This window comes from Cynocephalus volans, chromosome 9 (assembly GCF_027409185.1).
Source record: "Cynocephalus volans isolate mCynVol1 chromosome 9, mCynVol1.pri, whole genome shotgun sequence".
Classification (NCBI taxonomy): domain Eukaryota; kingdom Metazoa; phylum Chordata; class Mammalia; order Dermoptera; family Cynocephalidae; genus Cynocephalus; species Cynocephalus volans.
The window spans coordinates 42,401,489-42,417,381 of record NC_084468.1 but is presented as its reverse complement, the minus strand read 5'-3'; the positions used below and the strand labels follow the sequence as shown (position 1 = coordinate 42,417,381).

The 15,893-nt window shown below is 37.7% G+C and overlaps 1 protein-coding gene across 1 annotated transcript in view; it reads left to right on the top strand.

Annotated features, from left to right (window-relative positions):
* Positions 1-15,893, top strand: part of CORIN (corin, serine peptidase) — a 252,898-nt gene that overhangs the window by 177,240 nt on the left and 59,765 nt on the right. The window contains 4 exon segments of the mRNA XM_063108597.1: positions 78-185; positions 7,768-7,999; positions 11,137-11,282; positions 12,081-12,188. Of these exon segments, the coding sequence (XP_062964667.1) occupies positions 78-185; positions 7,768-7,999; positions 11,137-11,282; positions 12,081-12,188 (594 nt within the window).

Below are 15,893 nucleotides of genomic sequence, written 5' to 3'. Positions count from 1 at the left end.
CATTCTTGACCCTTTAGGTCCTAGTGTAGGGAATTTACAGATGATGAGAGTTAATGTGCCCTTTTCCCCTTCCACAGGTCAGACTCCATGTCACGAAGGAAACCAAAGATGCCTCTACAATTCCTGCCTCGAATCATGTGGTGGTAGCTCTCTGTGTGACCCTAACAACAGTCTGAATAACTGTAGTAAGTACAATAGCTGACGAATGCAATAACCATGTCAGGATGCACATTTGGTATTTTTCTTCTACATTATCTTTCTTGACATTAAAATACTGAAGTTTGGAATCCCTCCAAAAAAGTATATCCCCATATTTTCCATTTCTTTTCTAAAGTTTACATGTGGTAGCACAAAGAAACAAAATGGTCCTAATTAACTTATATCAGAAACAAATGTGTCATTGTGAGTGGGCTATAAATCCACATTGTTTAATATCATTACCATCACTTTCAACTCGACATCAACTCCTATATATTATTTTCTTGGCTCCATCTGCAGGCAGATGCTATCTTTCTTCCTTTTTAAAGCACAGCTTCGAAAACGGAAACTTTATCCAAGAAGCAAATATGTTGAAATAGCCACATAAAACTTTGGCGGTCTGTTCTTTTAATAAAATTTATTCTCATCTTTTCAGGAACTTTAGTGACCTATAATGGTTTTGGAATGATAATGTTAACTTGTTTGAGTGACAAGGTAACAGCTCCAAGTGTTGTAAGCAGGTAGCTGTCTCTAAAGTGGCATTCAGGAGGAGGAATTATTTGGGGTAAGATGGAAGAGGCAGAAGTGGAAGAGCACGTATAGATGACCAGGGGAAATTTAAAATCAATCAGAAAATCTCCACTGACGGATTTCTAGTCGTGACTTCTTACTACTGGGCTCTGCTTTCATATTATACTCATTGATTTCACTTTTGATAACTAATTTTTTGCCTCACCTTCAGCTTGGGGCTAGAAATTTGGAAGCAGGTCAGTCAGCTGTTAGTTGGCAAGAGGGTATTATTCTTAACTCACATCCTCTCAGTAGGAGGCTGCTAGAAGCTGCGAGACTCACAGGCTGAAGGGCTCAGGCCCTTGGATTTGCTGCAGTTTTCGGGTCCTAGTTTTACCTGGTGACTTTTCTGGGTCGGGGTAGAGCTTATAGAGTGCTCCTGTAACTGTTAGGGAGTCTCAAGGGGTGAAGAGTGTGAGCCAGGAAGGGATTCAGGGAGGCAGCCAATGAAAAACCCAGACTGCCAGGACTTTTGTTTTCATGGGTACTTAATAACTGCTTGGCTGAAAGCACAATGCCTGGCTTTCCTCCATTTCCCATATGAGAGGACAGTTTCCCATATGTGAGAACTGTAGATACTTCGTTTCCCATATGAGAGATCAGTAGCTATTAGTCTGGCCACTGAGAAGTCACAAATTGCCACTTGATTCCCTATAAACTGATTTAAAAAAAAAAACTATATATATATATATATAATGATACTCATATATATTGCTATAATAATATATAATAAGTAAATGTTATAAATATACTTTATATACAGTTTATTATAAATTTATATATGCATACATATACACACACACACATATATATTCTGAATCCATTGTTTCCATTGTTTCATTTTGCTTATGTCCCAATCTGCCCTGGAACATTTTCAGGATTATTTCTTTACTTTGCTTTCACCTTGGGATGAGTAATTTTGGACAGCGATAGTGTCAGCTCAAAAACATGTGCTTATTATTAAAGTTTTGGGGGTTGTTTGACATGGGATGGAACTTAGGCTCTTTGATGGTGAAGAAGGGAGAACTGACCCTAGCTTCCTGGAGATGAGTTTTCAATGCGGAGGAACATAACCGCTGTCTTCCCACTCATGCGTACTGCAATGGTTTTTCTTTATGCACTTCAAATACAGTCAGTTTCCCTGGCTTCTCACTGTCTCACCAGCTTCCTCATTTGCTACGTATGTACTTGCCAGGTTCTCTCCATATATACGCAGTGAACATTTGAATGGGCCCGCTTCTGAGTGCCAGGCACTGGGTGAAGCATTGGTCCTTATTCCTTCTGCGTCATTAAAAACAGTGTGTGTGCCTAACTTCTGGTTGAGAGTCAAGATGCTATACCTGATCATTTAGAGAGCTTCAGGTATATGCGTGCTTGGTTCTTTGTAAAGGTGGACAAATAGCGTCTTGTCTCAGAAAACCTTTCCTGTACTTGAAAATGTGATTAATTATTTGAAGATTTTTACCACTGTCAGAAACTGTTATTACTTAGCCTCTGGGGCACAACTAAACAGCACTCTCTTTCTGTGGATTGATGGCAACGGAGAACATGAGTTTGGAGAATGTGGACATTCTGTCTGGTGGAGCCAGCCTTTCACTGGAGTCGCTTGGATTCTGGTCTTTGAAGACACTGGTTCTTGCCATCCCATATAATGTTATACAACTTTCTAATGGTCTCTGAAGATAAACTGGGTGGGACCTAGTCATCAGTATTTAAAAAATTCCCCAGGTGACTCCAGTGTGTACCAAGATTGAGAGTGACTGCTCTAGTGGCATGTTTGTGACTAGGTTGCAGGAGTATATGACTCCTCTGAAATTGGACGTGGAAAAGGTTTCCTATTCCTACGTGCATTTTTTAATAGAGAAGGCCCATGGCTTCGCTTAGATTCTGATAAGCACGTACAATTTTTTCTAAAAGCCTGAAAACCACATCTCTGATAAGAAAGTGTACTGATAGACTTGAAGTATCACAGTTGTCAAGGAACAGCTTTTAGCAGCCTGCATTACTGCATCCAGTCACAGTCTAGCATCTAACATCTTTGTGCCCTGCTGAGAGGCAAAATACAGACATATCCTTGCCTTAGGGGATAGGAGCAGGAATGCTATCTCCTTTCGCTCTGGTGTAGAGGGACTTATCCATCATTTCCCACTTGTAGTGGGGGGGTGGGGGTGGGGGAGGCTGGCCCAAAAGCAATGTCTGGGATTTCTCCCTCACCTCCTAAGCTCATGTTCACTGTGGCGGTGAAGCCAGGTATGGCTGTCATGCCCCAGGCTTTCTCAAGTTTCCCACAGTGTTCTATTCACCTTTATTTACCTTTATCTGTACATTTTTACTCACGTATTTTTTTTCCCCTTCTACCTTGTAAGGCTGTTATTCAATACCAAGGAAGAAATGAACAGCTTTGCTCTTTGAATATTTTCCTCTGGCATGTTAATTTCCTGCCATCTCTTTGCAAGCTCCAGGTGGAAGGAACAAATAGTATAGGGGTGTGGTCAAAAAGCCAAACACCATAATGGCCAAGGAGGTCAGTCCTTGGGAGCAAAAAAAAAGAGAAGAGTGATCTCTTTATAAAAGTATTTCCCAACTAATAAGTGAAAAGTAAATGATTGAATTAGAATATTACTATTTGATAACAGTGAATTCATGGGTCAGGCTCGGAGCATCTACGGCTGCTGACATTGCAAGAAGAGGGGAATCAGACATGATGTGGCTTCTGATGAAAGAACACCACAGCCACTGCAGTCTTGCCAAAGACATGAAGCCTAGTCAGTCCTCTGGATTCAGCTGCCGATGTTCAAGAGATAAAGAGGATGGGGGAACATGTTTAACCTCACCAGGCATGTGCAATCAGCAAAATCCAAACTGTAGTACGGGTCAAATCCCTGGATTCTTCAATAGTTAAATTTAAAAAAATAAAATAAAAAAATAAAAAATCGGAGAGAGGGGAACCCGGAGATTATAAAAGACTTAAAAGGCAAGTTGAAAAAAATGGGTGAGTCTAAAATTCAGTATCTAAGGAATGGTGCACACTTAGTTAATAAAACTATTAGGAGCAAGGAAGTGATAACTATGAAACTCATTATCACTTTGCGGGTAAGGAGGAGGTTGCTATAAGACAGGGTATGTGGAGGGGTTTCTGCAGTGTCTGGAAAAGTTCAGTTTGTTGACCTTGGTGATAGTTACAAGGGTGTTCACCTTATAATAGCTCATCAAACTATTAAAAATAGTAGCGATAAAGAGTGATTTAGAGTTTGAGGCAGAGATGAATTATTAAATATTATATATACAACTGAATATAGAAAGTCACACTTTTCATGTAAATGATTATCAGTTAATACATAACTTTCAGTGACTTCAGAGTTTTGCATCATGACAAAGACGTAACATCATTTAGTTAGCAATCCTGTCTTTAGGTTGAATTTAACAAATCTTGTTTCAGACTTTGGAAGGTGGGATATCATTCAGACTCCATTAGAATTATTTTTTCTCATTCTCAGCAGATATGTATTAAATATTATGTATGCGCAGGACACGGCGTTAAACTCGCACTGGAAAACCAGTTTTGTGGCGAACATTCTCACGTTTGTGACGCGATCGCCCTCTAGTGGCTATTGTAAATCAGGATCATGAGTGAGCTCAATGCTTAAGATAAAAAAGCTTTTTGATATCATAAATCACAGAATTTGCGGTTGACAGATATCTTGAGAGTTTGTCTTGCCTTAGCAATATGTGAAGAATGCTTTATGAAGGAATAAAACACAAGATTCAATCAACCTTACCACATTCAATAAAGATCCCCAGAATAATATATGATCATTATTTAATCCTTTCATCTCCCTTGGCTCTGAAACACTTAAAAGTTATATGTTATCCCAAATCAAAAGTGATAGATTCTCCATATATCTAGAGAGAGAAAAAATTATCCAGGTATTATGTTTTATTAATCATCTAAATGAAACATGCTGACAAAAAAGTTAAATGTTAATGGTGTGGTAGAGAAGGAGAGAAAAATGGAAGGCATGTACAGGGAAAAAAAGATGGCAAAAATCTGTATGAATTATTTTTTAAAAATTGTAGGTATATTAAAGAAACTAGGAAAAAATATAGTTAGAGATGCGTCTACTGACTAGTAAGATGGTCATGATAGATAAGCAGCAGCAAGCTGAAGAGTAATATGGATAGAGTGATTTTACTTTAGCAAAATAAAAGCATATGTCTGTGTAAGTGTGTAAATACTTATGTGCACAAATGTGAGGACAGGAAAGACATGGAAGGACTCACACCACTCTGTTGGCTTTGAGAGAGGGTGAGAGGAAGGGAAGTGGGGAGTTGATAAACTGTTTCTTTGTTCATCTTTGTATTGTTTTTATTGTTACAAGGAACATGTCTTTTTTTTTTTCTTTTTTTTTTTTTTGGTAATCTGAAAGCAAATATTTGAATGTTACCCCTTGTCTTAGTTTGGGCACTATAACAAATTACCATAGACTGGGTGGTTTATAAACAACCAACATTTGTTTCTCACAGTTCTGAAGGCTGGAAGTTCCAGCATGGATGGGTTCTGGTGAGGGCCCTCTTCTGGGCTGCAGACTGCTGACTTCTCACTGTATCCTCACATGGCAGAAAGAGGATGAGAGAGCTTTCTGGGGTCTCTTTTATGAGGACACTAATCCCATTCCTGAGAGATACCCTCTCATGACTTATTCACCTCCCAAAGGCCCCTACCTCATAATACTATCACATCAGTGGTTAAGATTTCAACATATGCATTTTGTGGGGACACAAAAAATTCATCCATTCCACACCTCCTCCACAAATCAGAGCAATTAATAAACAGAAACAACCCCATTCTCCTCTGCCTCATCTTCTCTCTACCCTGTGCTCATCCTTAAGATCATGCCACCTTTATAGTATTGTGTCCTCCCCAAGGAACTGACAGTCATGTTAAATTGTCCAGAAGATTTTTAGTATGGCTAGCATCAGTCTCCTTATAAACATAATGTCTGTGAAGCCCCCAGATTCTTTAAATTAAGTAGTCCCAGAACTGTTTTAATATTTCACACCAGTCCTCATTGCTAATCTATTTGCATGCATACCAATTCTTAGTCAAATAATTAAATTAAATTTGAATAATCACTCAATGAGGCATGGAGTTTTTAGACTGCCTGGGATAATTTTACCAAGACACTTGCTCGATTACTTCTCTCCCTTCAGGGAATGTAACACATCAACTGTGAACAGAAGGAACAGGGAGCCTCTCTACCGCATTCCCCCAAACTTGCCCAAATCCCATTTATCCTTTGAAGGCTTTCCGAGTTGCTCTTGCTCCACCTTACCCCTTTGGGCTCCTAGCATTTTGTTCAATAGTGCTGTCTTAGTAAATTCAGACTGCTACAACAAAATACCACAGACTGGGAGCCTTAAACAACAAACATTTATTTCTCACAGTTCTGGAGGCTGGAAGTACAAGGTCAAAGTCCTGGCAGATTCAGTCTCTGGTGAGGGTTCACTTCCTGGCTTGCAGATGGCCACCTTCTTGCTGTATTCTCATATGGTGGAGAGAGAGAGAGAGAGAGCTCTAGTCTCTTCCTCTGCTTATAAGGACATTAATCCCATAATGGGAGCTCTACCCTCATCTAGACCTCATCTAAACTTAATTACCTCCCCCAAAGTCCCCACCTTCTGATGCCATCATATTGGGAGTTAGGGTTTCAACACATGAATGGGGGGTGCACAAACATGATAACCTCTATCCTAGCCTGTTTACATTTATAATACAGCTACCAGCACGTGTGTCTTTTTTCCTTTCAATATTACGGAGTTCTTCAATGGCTGGGACTATATATTTTTTAAAATTACTTTTACATTTGCAATGCCTAGGATAATTCCTGACATATTTTCTTCCTCTTTTCCTTTCTTCATTCTGGCACTGTGCTAGGTGCAGACTTTGAGAAATAATGTCTCATTTCTCAAAAATCTCAGAATTATGCTGGGGTGGCAAGTAAGTAAATAAAAAACACAGCAGACGGCAATGAGTGTATGACAGGAACATGCCTGAGATGCTATGGCACTCGGAAGAGACTCATTCTGGGAATAGGAGTGGGAAGAGTGGTTGGCCAGGAAGGCTTCCTGGTAGCGGTATCTGTGCTGAGTTCTCCAGCCAAGGAGGAGTTAGCTTGGGGGAGCTGGGGAAGGATCCTTTCAGGCAGGGGGTGGTGATGCACCTTGCAGCTACAACTGTGATCCCATTTGAGGGGATGCTTACAAGTATATCAAGAAAAGAAGGGAGTAAGAGAGGAGCAGACAGGTAAATCCTTAAAATATCTGGTGCCACAAAGGAACAGAATTCATTGCAGCAGAGATACTATGGTAGTCACAGGCGGTGAAGCTGGAGAGTTGGGCTGTGGCTGAAATGCAAAATAGCCTTGGATTCCAAACTAAAGGGTTTGCATTTTGTCTCTATGGCAAGGAGTATTTCACAGATCTCAGTCTCCCCTTGCTCTGGAATTTTGTGGCCTTGTATTTAAATCTATAGATCAATGATAAAACATACAGACAGAAGTTATCTAGCTGCCTATTTAATCAAGTTCATTGATTTTAAAAAATGGCTGTGAAGATGATGGGGCTATATTATTTTAGATGTAATGAATAAATCAGAAGAAGGTGAATTGAAGTGAATAAAAGGAACGTTAAAAGAGAGTCATTTCCAGATAAGTTGAACCAAGGGAAAAAAAGAAAGGACTTTTTAAAACCTGCATGTTGGACACTGTGCTAGCAATGACATACACAGAACTGAATCTTAGTTTACCGTGGCACTTCATTAACCAACATTTACTTTTTGATATCCACAGAAAAATGTTATATACTAAAAATGTTGCATGTATTCTAGTCTTAGCTACTCTAAAGAGAGTAAAATAGATTTCAAGTTTGTAAAGTTTAAAGAAATTGTTTTTACATGCGAAACTTAAAAAAAATGCATTTATACGTGTGCTTTTTCGTTAGGTCAATGTGAACCAATTACACTGGAACTCTGCATGAACTTGCCCTACAACCATACAAATTATCCAAATTACCTTGGCCATGAGACTCAAAAGGAAGCATCCATCAGCTGGGAGTCCTCTCTCTTCCCTGCTCTTGTTCAAACCAACTGTTACAAGTATCTCATGTTCTTTGCTTGCACCATTTTGGTACCAAAGTGTGATGTGAACACAGGCCAGCGTATCCCCCCTTGCAGGTAATATGATGGGGTCTCCCCCAGGCATCCTCATTTTCCCTGGGAAAGCACCGAGGGAATGAAGACTTAGTTGAATTTGGACAAAGTAAATATTGCTGATGATATATTTAAAAGGTAAAGAAGTGGGAACTGTAAAATGAATATTTGAGTAAGAATTCATTACTCAAGTACCAAACAGAGGAGCTATGAACTGCCTTTGACTGTAGTTCATGTCCTTTAATCAAATAAAATCACGTGTTATTTTTCTTTGGTGGGTCAAAAGTGTTTTTTAAACAAATGATAGTTAGCAAAAGAAGGGGTGTATCTGCTTCTTTCTCTGGCAATGCTGAGGGTTTGAAACGCTGCTTTCTGATAGCACTCAAAAGTCAGAGATATTACACAGGGAGACATAACACCAGCCTCACAGGTAGGACAGGGATGGACATGGCTGACATTTTTCTGCTTGTTTGAATGAAATCAGGCATGGTATTTCAAGAGTGCGGCTTGGACTGGACTTTGGAAATGAGTGATATCCTAGGGTCAGGAGTAGGCTCTGGGTTCCATGTCTGAGTTAAAGTTCTGGTGATTCTCTAGCTGCTGGGTAGCCTTAGGATCAGCCTCAGTTCCTTTACCTGGTAAAATAAGTATGGTAATTGGTTGTTTGGTTGGGTTTTTGTGCGAGTCAGTGAATGTGCATAAATGTCAAGTACTTTGTTAGATTGCAAGCCCTGAATAAGCAATAGCTATGATGACAGCACTATTGCTTTGTGGCAGTTGTGTCCCTCTTCTACGCCATGTGTTAGGGTTGTAGTCAGAGAATTTACACAGACAAGATGACTATTACATAAGAGGGTTGCTACTCTCTTCAGTGCTGTTTTCCATCAAGGGATGAGTGTGCAGATGTGCTTGCTTAAACATGGTATTGACAGAAACCATATATTGGGATCTGAAGTCAGAGCTTTATGAAAAAGCAATAATATCAGTGCAGTGGACAGAAGGGAAAACAATAAATTATATGCCGAATATCAAATGGATGGAATAGTAAGGGCATCTGTAGAGTCAGGACAGGGAACAATAACATTTCAAAATGACTTGGAGAACTGAATAAATTATAGAAAAAAGAGTATAACTTAATGTTGCCTTGTGCAAAAATAATTCTGAAAATTTCTGTTAAGTGCCTTTTAAAACATCTCTAATAAAACATCTACCAATTTTATGTTAAAAAGTTATTTCTAAATTTTATTCCACTTTTTCTAAGCAAGGTCAAGGATAGCAAATAATTATTTTTAATAGTACTTTAATTCTAGTATTTGACTTTCTTGTCATATGTATATAAATTATTTTCCTAATGCAGCATTCTCTGCTACAAATATAAATGTAAATTTACATCTAGATACAATTTGTAATTTCACAGCTAAAGTTTTATATTAAAAGGCTTAAGATGAGACTTTCTCAATTGTTATTCAATCAGCATTTTGGTGAACTTTTGAATGCTTTGATTCTATTTCTTAGGTTTACTCATCCATCCTTCATCTTCAGTGGCTATCAATGTGAATTTTAAATTTTGATATTAGTTTATAAGAAATTTTTTTAATATTGTGATAAGAATAATATTCTAATAAGTTCATGAAGTAATACATAGTTGCCTTTGCCAAGTCTGTTAATTAATCTTAACATTTAATTTATAAATTATGAGTCTGAAAAATCTAACATTATTGAGCCTTTACAATGTGCTAAATACTTGAGAGTCATTATGCTGTCTTAAGCTTAAAGTAACCTTTTGAGTGAGGTGCACACCATCAGGGCTGCTGCCTATCGCTGAGCACTACACAGATTGTATTGTAAGAACAGTGTGCCTGGAGTTGTGGTGCTGTATATCACTATTTTCATTTTATAGAAAAAATAGAACGTGGTAGAGTCAGGCATTATACTGTAATTATACCATATTATATATAGTTTTCCATATAAATAAGGTATCATATGGTTAATTTAAAATAGAAGCAGCAATTGAGATTTTGTTATAAATTTGCAACACAATTATTTAGTCCAACAGTTATGAACACTATCAAATTTCCCATTTTTTGCACACCTAATATGAGAGTGCCATGCTTCTGTCTTTGCCCCAAATTCCTAGACTAAATTAGCATCGAGTCATGCTTTGCCTCATCCAGACTTAAACCTAGACAGAGTTATCTTGGAAACTTCCCCATTTGATTGCTAACCTTTCCCTACCGGTTTCTATCAAGACCGGAGCTGACCTTTCTAGAAGGTCTGTCCCATTTTATCTAAAAAATGAGAGCCTGGTTGAGATTACTTACAGTTTAAAGCTTGAATCTTTTGAGAAGAATACATTTGAAAGAAAATAAACTTGCCTAAGAAAGTTTTGTTTATTTATTTATTTTTTAATTATGTAACTAATGTCTTAGTAATATATTGAGGCAAACCATGTGTTTTTTTTTTTTTTTTTCCTTGAGAAGTAAAATCTTCTCTGAGACATGCTGATATCTTACATTAAACATATTTTGGGTGCAAATGAGAACACATGAAAGCACTTCATGCAATGCTTGGTATATTTTTTTCTTTAAAACAACAAACTTCATTTTAACCAACTTGAGCTCAAGACAGATGGATTTGGGAGAAATACCATGCTTGTCAACAATATTGGTCGAAGCAGAAGTAAGGGAGACCGTGCCTTAGTAAGCCAGGCAGCACTTGAGATGGCTCACATGGCTGGTCAGACGCTGGGGATGCGGGTGTTGTACATACTCCATAGCCTTGGTGGAAGACTATCCAAAGCGATGTTGGCACCTTCTCTGCTTGGAACGAAAGCTTGGAGAATGTGTCTGCTCAAAGACAGGTGAGAGAATAAGAAAGGCAAAGCGGGGAAGGGAATCTCTGTCTCAGAAACTTCTCTATTTCTATTTCTGCAATGATGTCTCTTTTGCTCAAAGTATGTTACTGGAATGCATTCTCTGTAGAGATATTACCTGTTTTGGTTTTCTGAATACCTATATATATATGGGCATCTCTATATATTTGTATACATACATCTTGCATACACACACACCCCCACATGCACACAGAAGTTAAACTCTGTGAACATTCCTAATATACATCTCAGATTTCTGCTTCTAACACTGTCTTTCTTGCTCTTTTAGAATACTGTGTGAGCACTCCAAAGAACACTGTGAGTCTGTGCTTGGGATCGTGGGTCTACAGTGGCCTGAAGACACAGATTGTGATCAATTTCCAGAGGAAAATTCAGACAATCAAACCTGCCTAATGCCTGATAAAGACGTGGAAGGTTAATTTTTAAATTATAGTGGTTAGCTAACGTGGATGAACATGTCAGCTACCTTTTGAAATCTTTCTGTTCTTTTGTTTATTTTTATTTATTTTTTGTTGTTTTTCTACTTAGCTGCCAATTAGGCTGCATAGGTGAGTGAATCTACAAACTCGATTACATTGAACAATTTGGTGCTCATCTGTTAGATATCGTCATCCTTTTTAAAATAATCATTTAAAAATAAAAATAAACTCAGATATGAGTTTCGTATTCAAGATGTTTATCATTTTAACAATACTTCACTCACAGAGTCCATTATAGATGGATGCTACTTTTATACTAGGGGTCCTAAAGGTAATGCTGAACATCAAGGCTTGGATCCTTTAAGTACAAAGTATTTGGAGACCTTGGCAATGCAGGATCATCAAGTACAGAAATGGAATTGGGGACCTGCCCGCCAGGTGGAAATACTGGGATATGGAAGTGATTTTGACACATTGAGGACAGTTGGGTAGTCAGGGGCATGGACTCTCCAAGGCACTGCAGACTCTGCCAACTGCTAGTTGTCCATTTGGAAAGATAATTAATCACTGGAAAACATAAACACTCAACTGCTGATCTGGAGAGAGGGTGCCAGTGATGGAGGAAAAAGATACTGATTAGTAGACAGCAAAGCCAAATACATTTTGTTTCAGCTTTGCGGAAGACCATCCTTCTCTTCAGTAATAGCTCCTCAACAGTATCCCACATGTCAATAGATTAGCTGATTTTCCTGGGTTTTTGTCCATTGAGAGTAACATGGACTATTTTTAACAGAATGCTCACCTAGTCACTTCAAGTGCCGCTCGGGACGGTGTGTTCTGGCCTCCAGAAGATGTGACGGCCAGGCTGATTGTGCTGATGACAGTGATGAAGAAAACTGTGGTATGTATGTGAGGTGGCTCTTTTCTTGAATATACAGTAATAACTGGCTAGTGTAAGGAACTGTGTTAAAAAATGTTAACCATTCACTGATAGTAGTAAGTAGTGACCAGGATTGAGTGCTGATGCATTTCCTTCTCGAATTACGGAACATAAGGCATGAATTGAAAAGCGTTTTTCCTCTTAGCTCTCGATTTTCCTTAAATTATACTTCTACTCATAACCTTGATGATATCTGTGCAAACTCTTAGTAAAAGGGAAGACAATTTACAAATGTAAGAAATTATTTTTATTATTGAATTATAAAGCATTGTTATCTGTTCTAAAGTCAGAATAATAGTGTCTTTACATATGATTCCTATGTTGCTAAACAGGCATCTAGATACACAAAGACAGAGTTCAGGCTCGATGTTCAAATTTAATTGGGATTAAGTTTCATGCCCTCTCTTATTTTGTCTCTGTTGGCAAAGGATAAAACTCTTCCTGATGTTTCTGCCATTGAGCTCCAAAATCACCAGTGGAAAGGCCAGAAATGCGAATGGTAATTTAAATGAAGCTAATTCCCATCTGTAAAGCTTTGTACTTGCAACCTCAGAATGTGTCAGGGAACAGAAAACGGACAATGCTTTTTAATAAACAATGTTCTGCAGTAAAACAAAATGACTGAAGGGCTAATTTGAAGAAAGTTTGGTTATGATTATTTAGCTAGTCTTGCTTAAAAAAAAATGATACTTTTTTTCATTGAAAGCACATAAGGCAATACATCTTTTGAAATCTTTTCATTATTTTGGCCTTTCAGGTATGAAATATTGCCTTGCTCCCCAAAACGAATTTTCTGTGGTAGACCTTGCCCTTCTGGTCTAGACAAAATGTCACAAGCAATCAACTGAAATTGTATTAGCTATTATAAATAAGGACAAGTGGATCTCTGGAAAATTACAGCTGTCAGAATGATGGTACAATGGCCGGGAGTAATTTTGTTATGTAGGAACATACAGTGTTCTAAGAAGCTACTGTAGTTTGATTGTTTGTGATCTTTTTGTAAAGAAATAAATCAAAAACTCATTGAATATTCCTTATATAAGTGATTTGTTGAGAATGTATGAGATTTGCTCACTTAACTATGACTTTGATTAGTTACAATATTCTGAAATGCAATTTAAATGGATCATCTTAGATGATTCATAGAGGCTGCATGATACTCTCTTGGGGTGGCTAGATCTAGATTTGCAGTAGGGGACTAAATATTTGAAAAATATAAAAGCTTAGTTTAAAACAAACAAAAAAACAAACCCCCCAGCTTTACCAGGACTAAAAGGTCTGAGTTCTAGAATACATTCTGCAAAAGAGAAATTCAAAGAAATATAGTATAGTTTGGGGTTTAAATGTCCCTAAAATATCAGGTTCCTAGCTAAGTAGTGAGTTTTCATCAATACTTTAATCACACAATTAAAGACACACCAAAATGTTAGAATATATTGTCTAATCTCCATCAAACACTCAAAATATTGACAGCACTATTGAGAGCTCTAGTTAAGGAAAGTTATTATGGGTAACAAATTGAATACATTTGTAATTAAATCAATTGCTTCAACAGTATTAGTTCATGAGAAAACTCTCATTAAGTTTTCCAGAATGGTTGATAATAGAAACTTTACATATGTTCCCCTTTGAGACATATGTATGCATGCATTTGAATGGGCTTGTCTAGTGTGCTGGGAGGACATACCACTTATAATCAAATAAGGAAGTCAGGTGGATGAAAGCCAAGTAGAGTAAATCATCCAGTTCTCATTTTTCCTTCTTGCTGTTTGCCTCTCTGTTTTCATGTGTGCATAGGCATACCATCTGCTAATGCAAACACCAGCTTCAGGAAATTTGGGTTTCACTCCAAACTTCAGGTCTTTCTGATTTATTTTATTCATTGAAAGCACTCAAATGTTTGGGCTTTGCTGAATAATGTGACAATTGACTATTCATTCTTATGAATCTGCAGCTCCCTTAGAACCTCTAACAACGTTATTGGATTTCCCCACAAAGCATTACTTGTTTAATTCAGTTATAAAATAATTGATGTGTTAGAAATTAATTTTACTTCATGTTTCTTTGGCACTTTTGTAACAGGAAAATATGGTAGCCAAACACTTAATTTCTAAATATATTTGAAAAATCTGTGCATTAGAACTTAGCAATATTATTCTTAAATGTCTCCCAATCTCGTAGTAAATTTTTGTTGCTGAAGTTGCTTTTATTGTGTAATTGCTAATGTAAACTAGTGTTGAAAATGTTGTCAGTATTATAAATGTTTTCAACAAATGTTTGGAAGAATTATGCAAACCTGAACACATCAGTCCAGAATTGATTCATGGGAGGGAAGCCTAAGAGACAGAGGAGTAATTAGCAGAGTCAACACTGTCAGTACAGAAGCACTTCACTGTCTTAAAGGTTGATGGTTTGTCAGTAACTGAGTATACACTATATGGATGGAGCTGTCTGTAAAACTAGCAACTTGATGAAATGAGTTTATTTTCAACACATCATTTCCCAAGCATTGATATCCAATCAGCAGAGAACAAGGCGAAGATTTGGGCAAAGAAATGGACAAGAACGACATAAAAGAAAGGGGAAGTAAAGAAAATAACAATGGGATTATATTTTTGGGCTTTGCTGTCATACTAGAGATTCGAGTGTGTGAGGCTGAGGTTAGATCTTGCTAGGCTTTATGTCTACAGTGTGGGTGAGCAGGTGGTTCCTGGGCTATGTTAGAGCAGCAAGTCTTCTCAATAGGGTGGGTTAATTCAGAATACATCAAAAACAGGTTATTTATAATACTGTTGAAATCAAACCCTTTATTACCATGAACACAGCATCATAATTACTAATTAATCACTATTCTAAGTAAAAGGGTGAACCCCAAGTGGAAAAAGATTGACAGCAATACAAATGCTTGAGTGTCATTAAGTGCCCTTCCAACTACCCTTATTTTATTTTTTTATTTTTAAATGATTAAAAATCACTTTATCATCTATCTTTGGCTTCTTCTTGGGCTCAAATGAAATAGAACCTTTAAATATAACCTCAACTGTTTCTCAGAGTCAAAATCCCCTTAGGATGTATTTTAAGCTCTGTTTCTATTATTTGCAGGTTTTATACACAACTTGATTTTAAAAGCTTTCCAAAAGGTTTTCCCCCCTATCCTTTTAGACTCTTGAATAGCATTTGCCTAATTTAAGCACACAGAAGGGCGAACTGACTCTCTTAGTACTCCAAATAGCCAATTTCTATGCCTTTGTATCCTTTTGCTTGTGGAACAGACCACTCATTGCTGTGTGTCTAGCAGAAGAGTAAGGGTGTTGTGTCCATTCATGTGGCATATCCACAAGTGTGCTTTCAGGATGAATCTTCGGTATTGCTCTCTGATCACTTACTAGTGTTTAATTTTCCATGTTAAGGGAGAGACGTTCTCCTTCCCTTTAGGTACTTGGTAACTGTTTCACTGTCTTACGTGGTGTCTTGGCAGGCAGACTGGAATGGCAGAGAGTGCTCTGCATAGACTTAGACTTGGATTTAAATCCTGACTTAGCACTTAGAGGCTGTGTGACTTTTGGCCACTCACTTAACTTCTCTGGGCCTCACCTGTAAAATGCAGAGAACTCCCATGTTATCCCACACAGCTTGGAATGCTTGTAACATGTCTTCTTCAGTCCT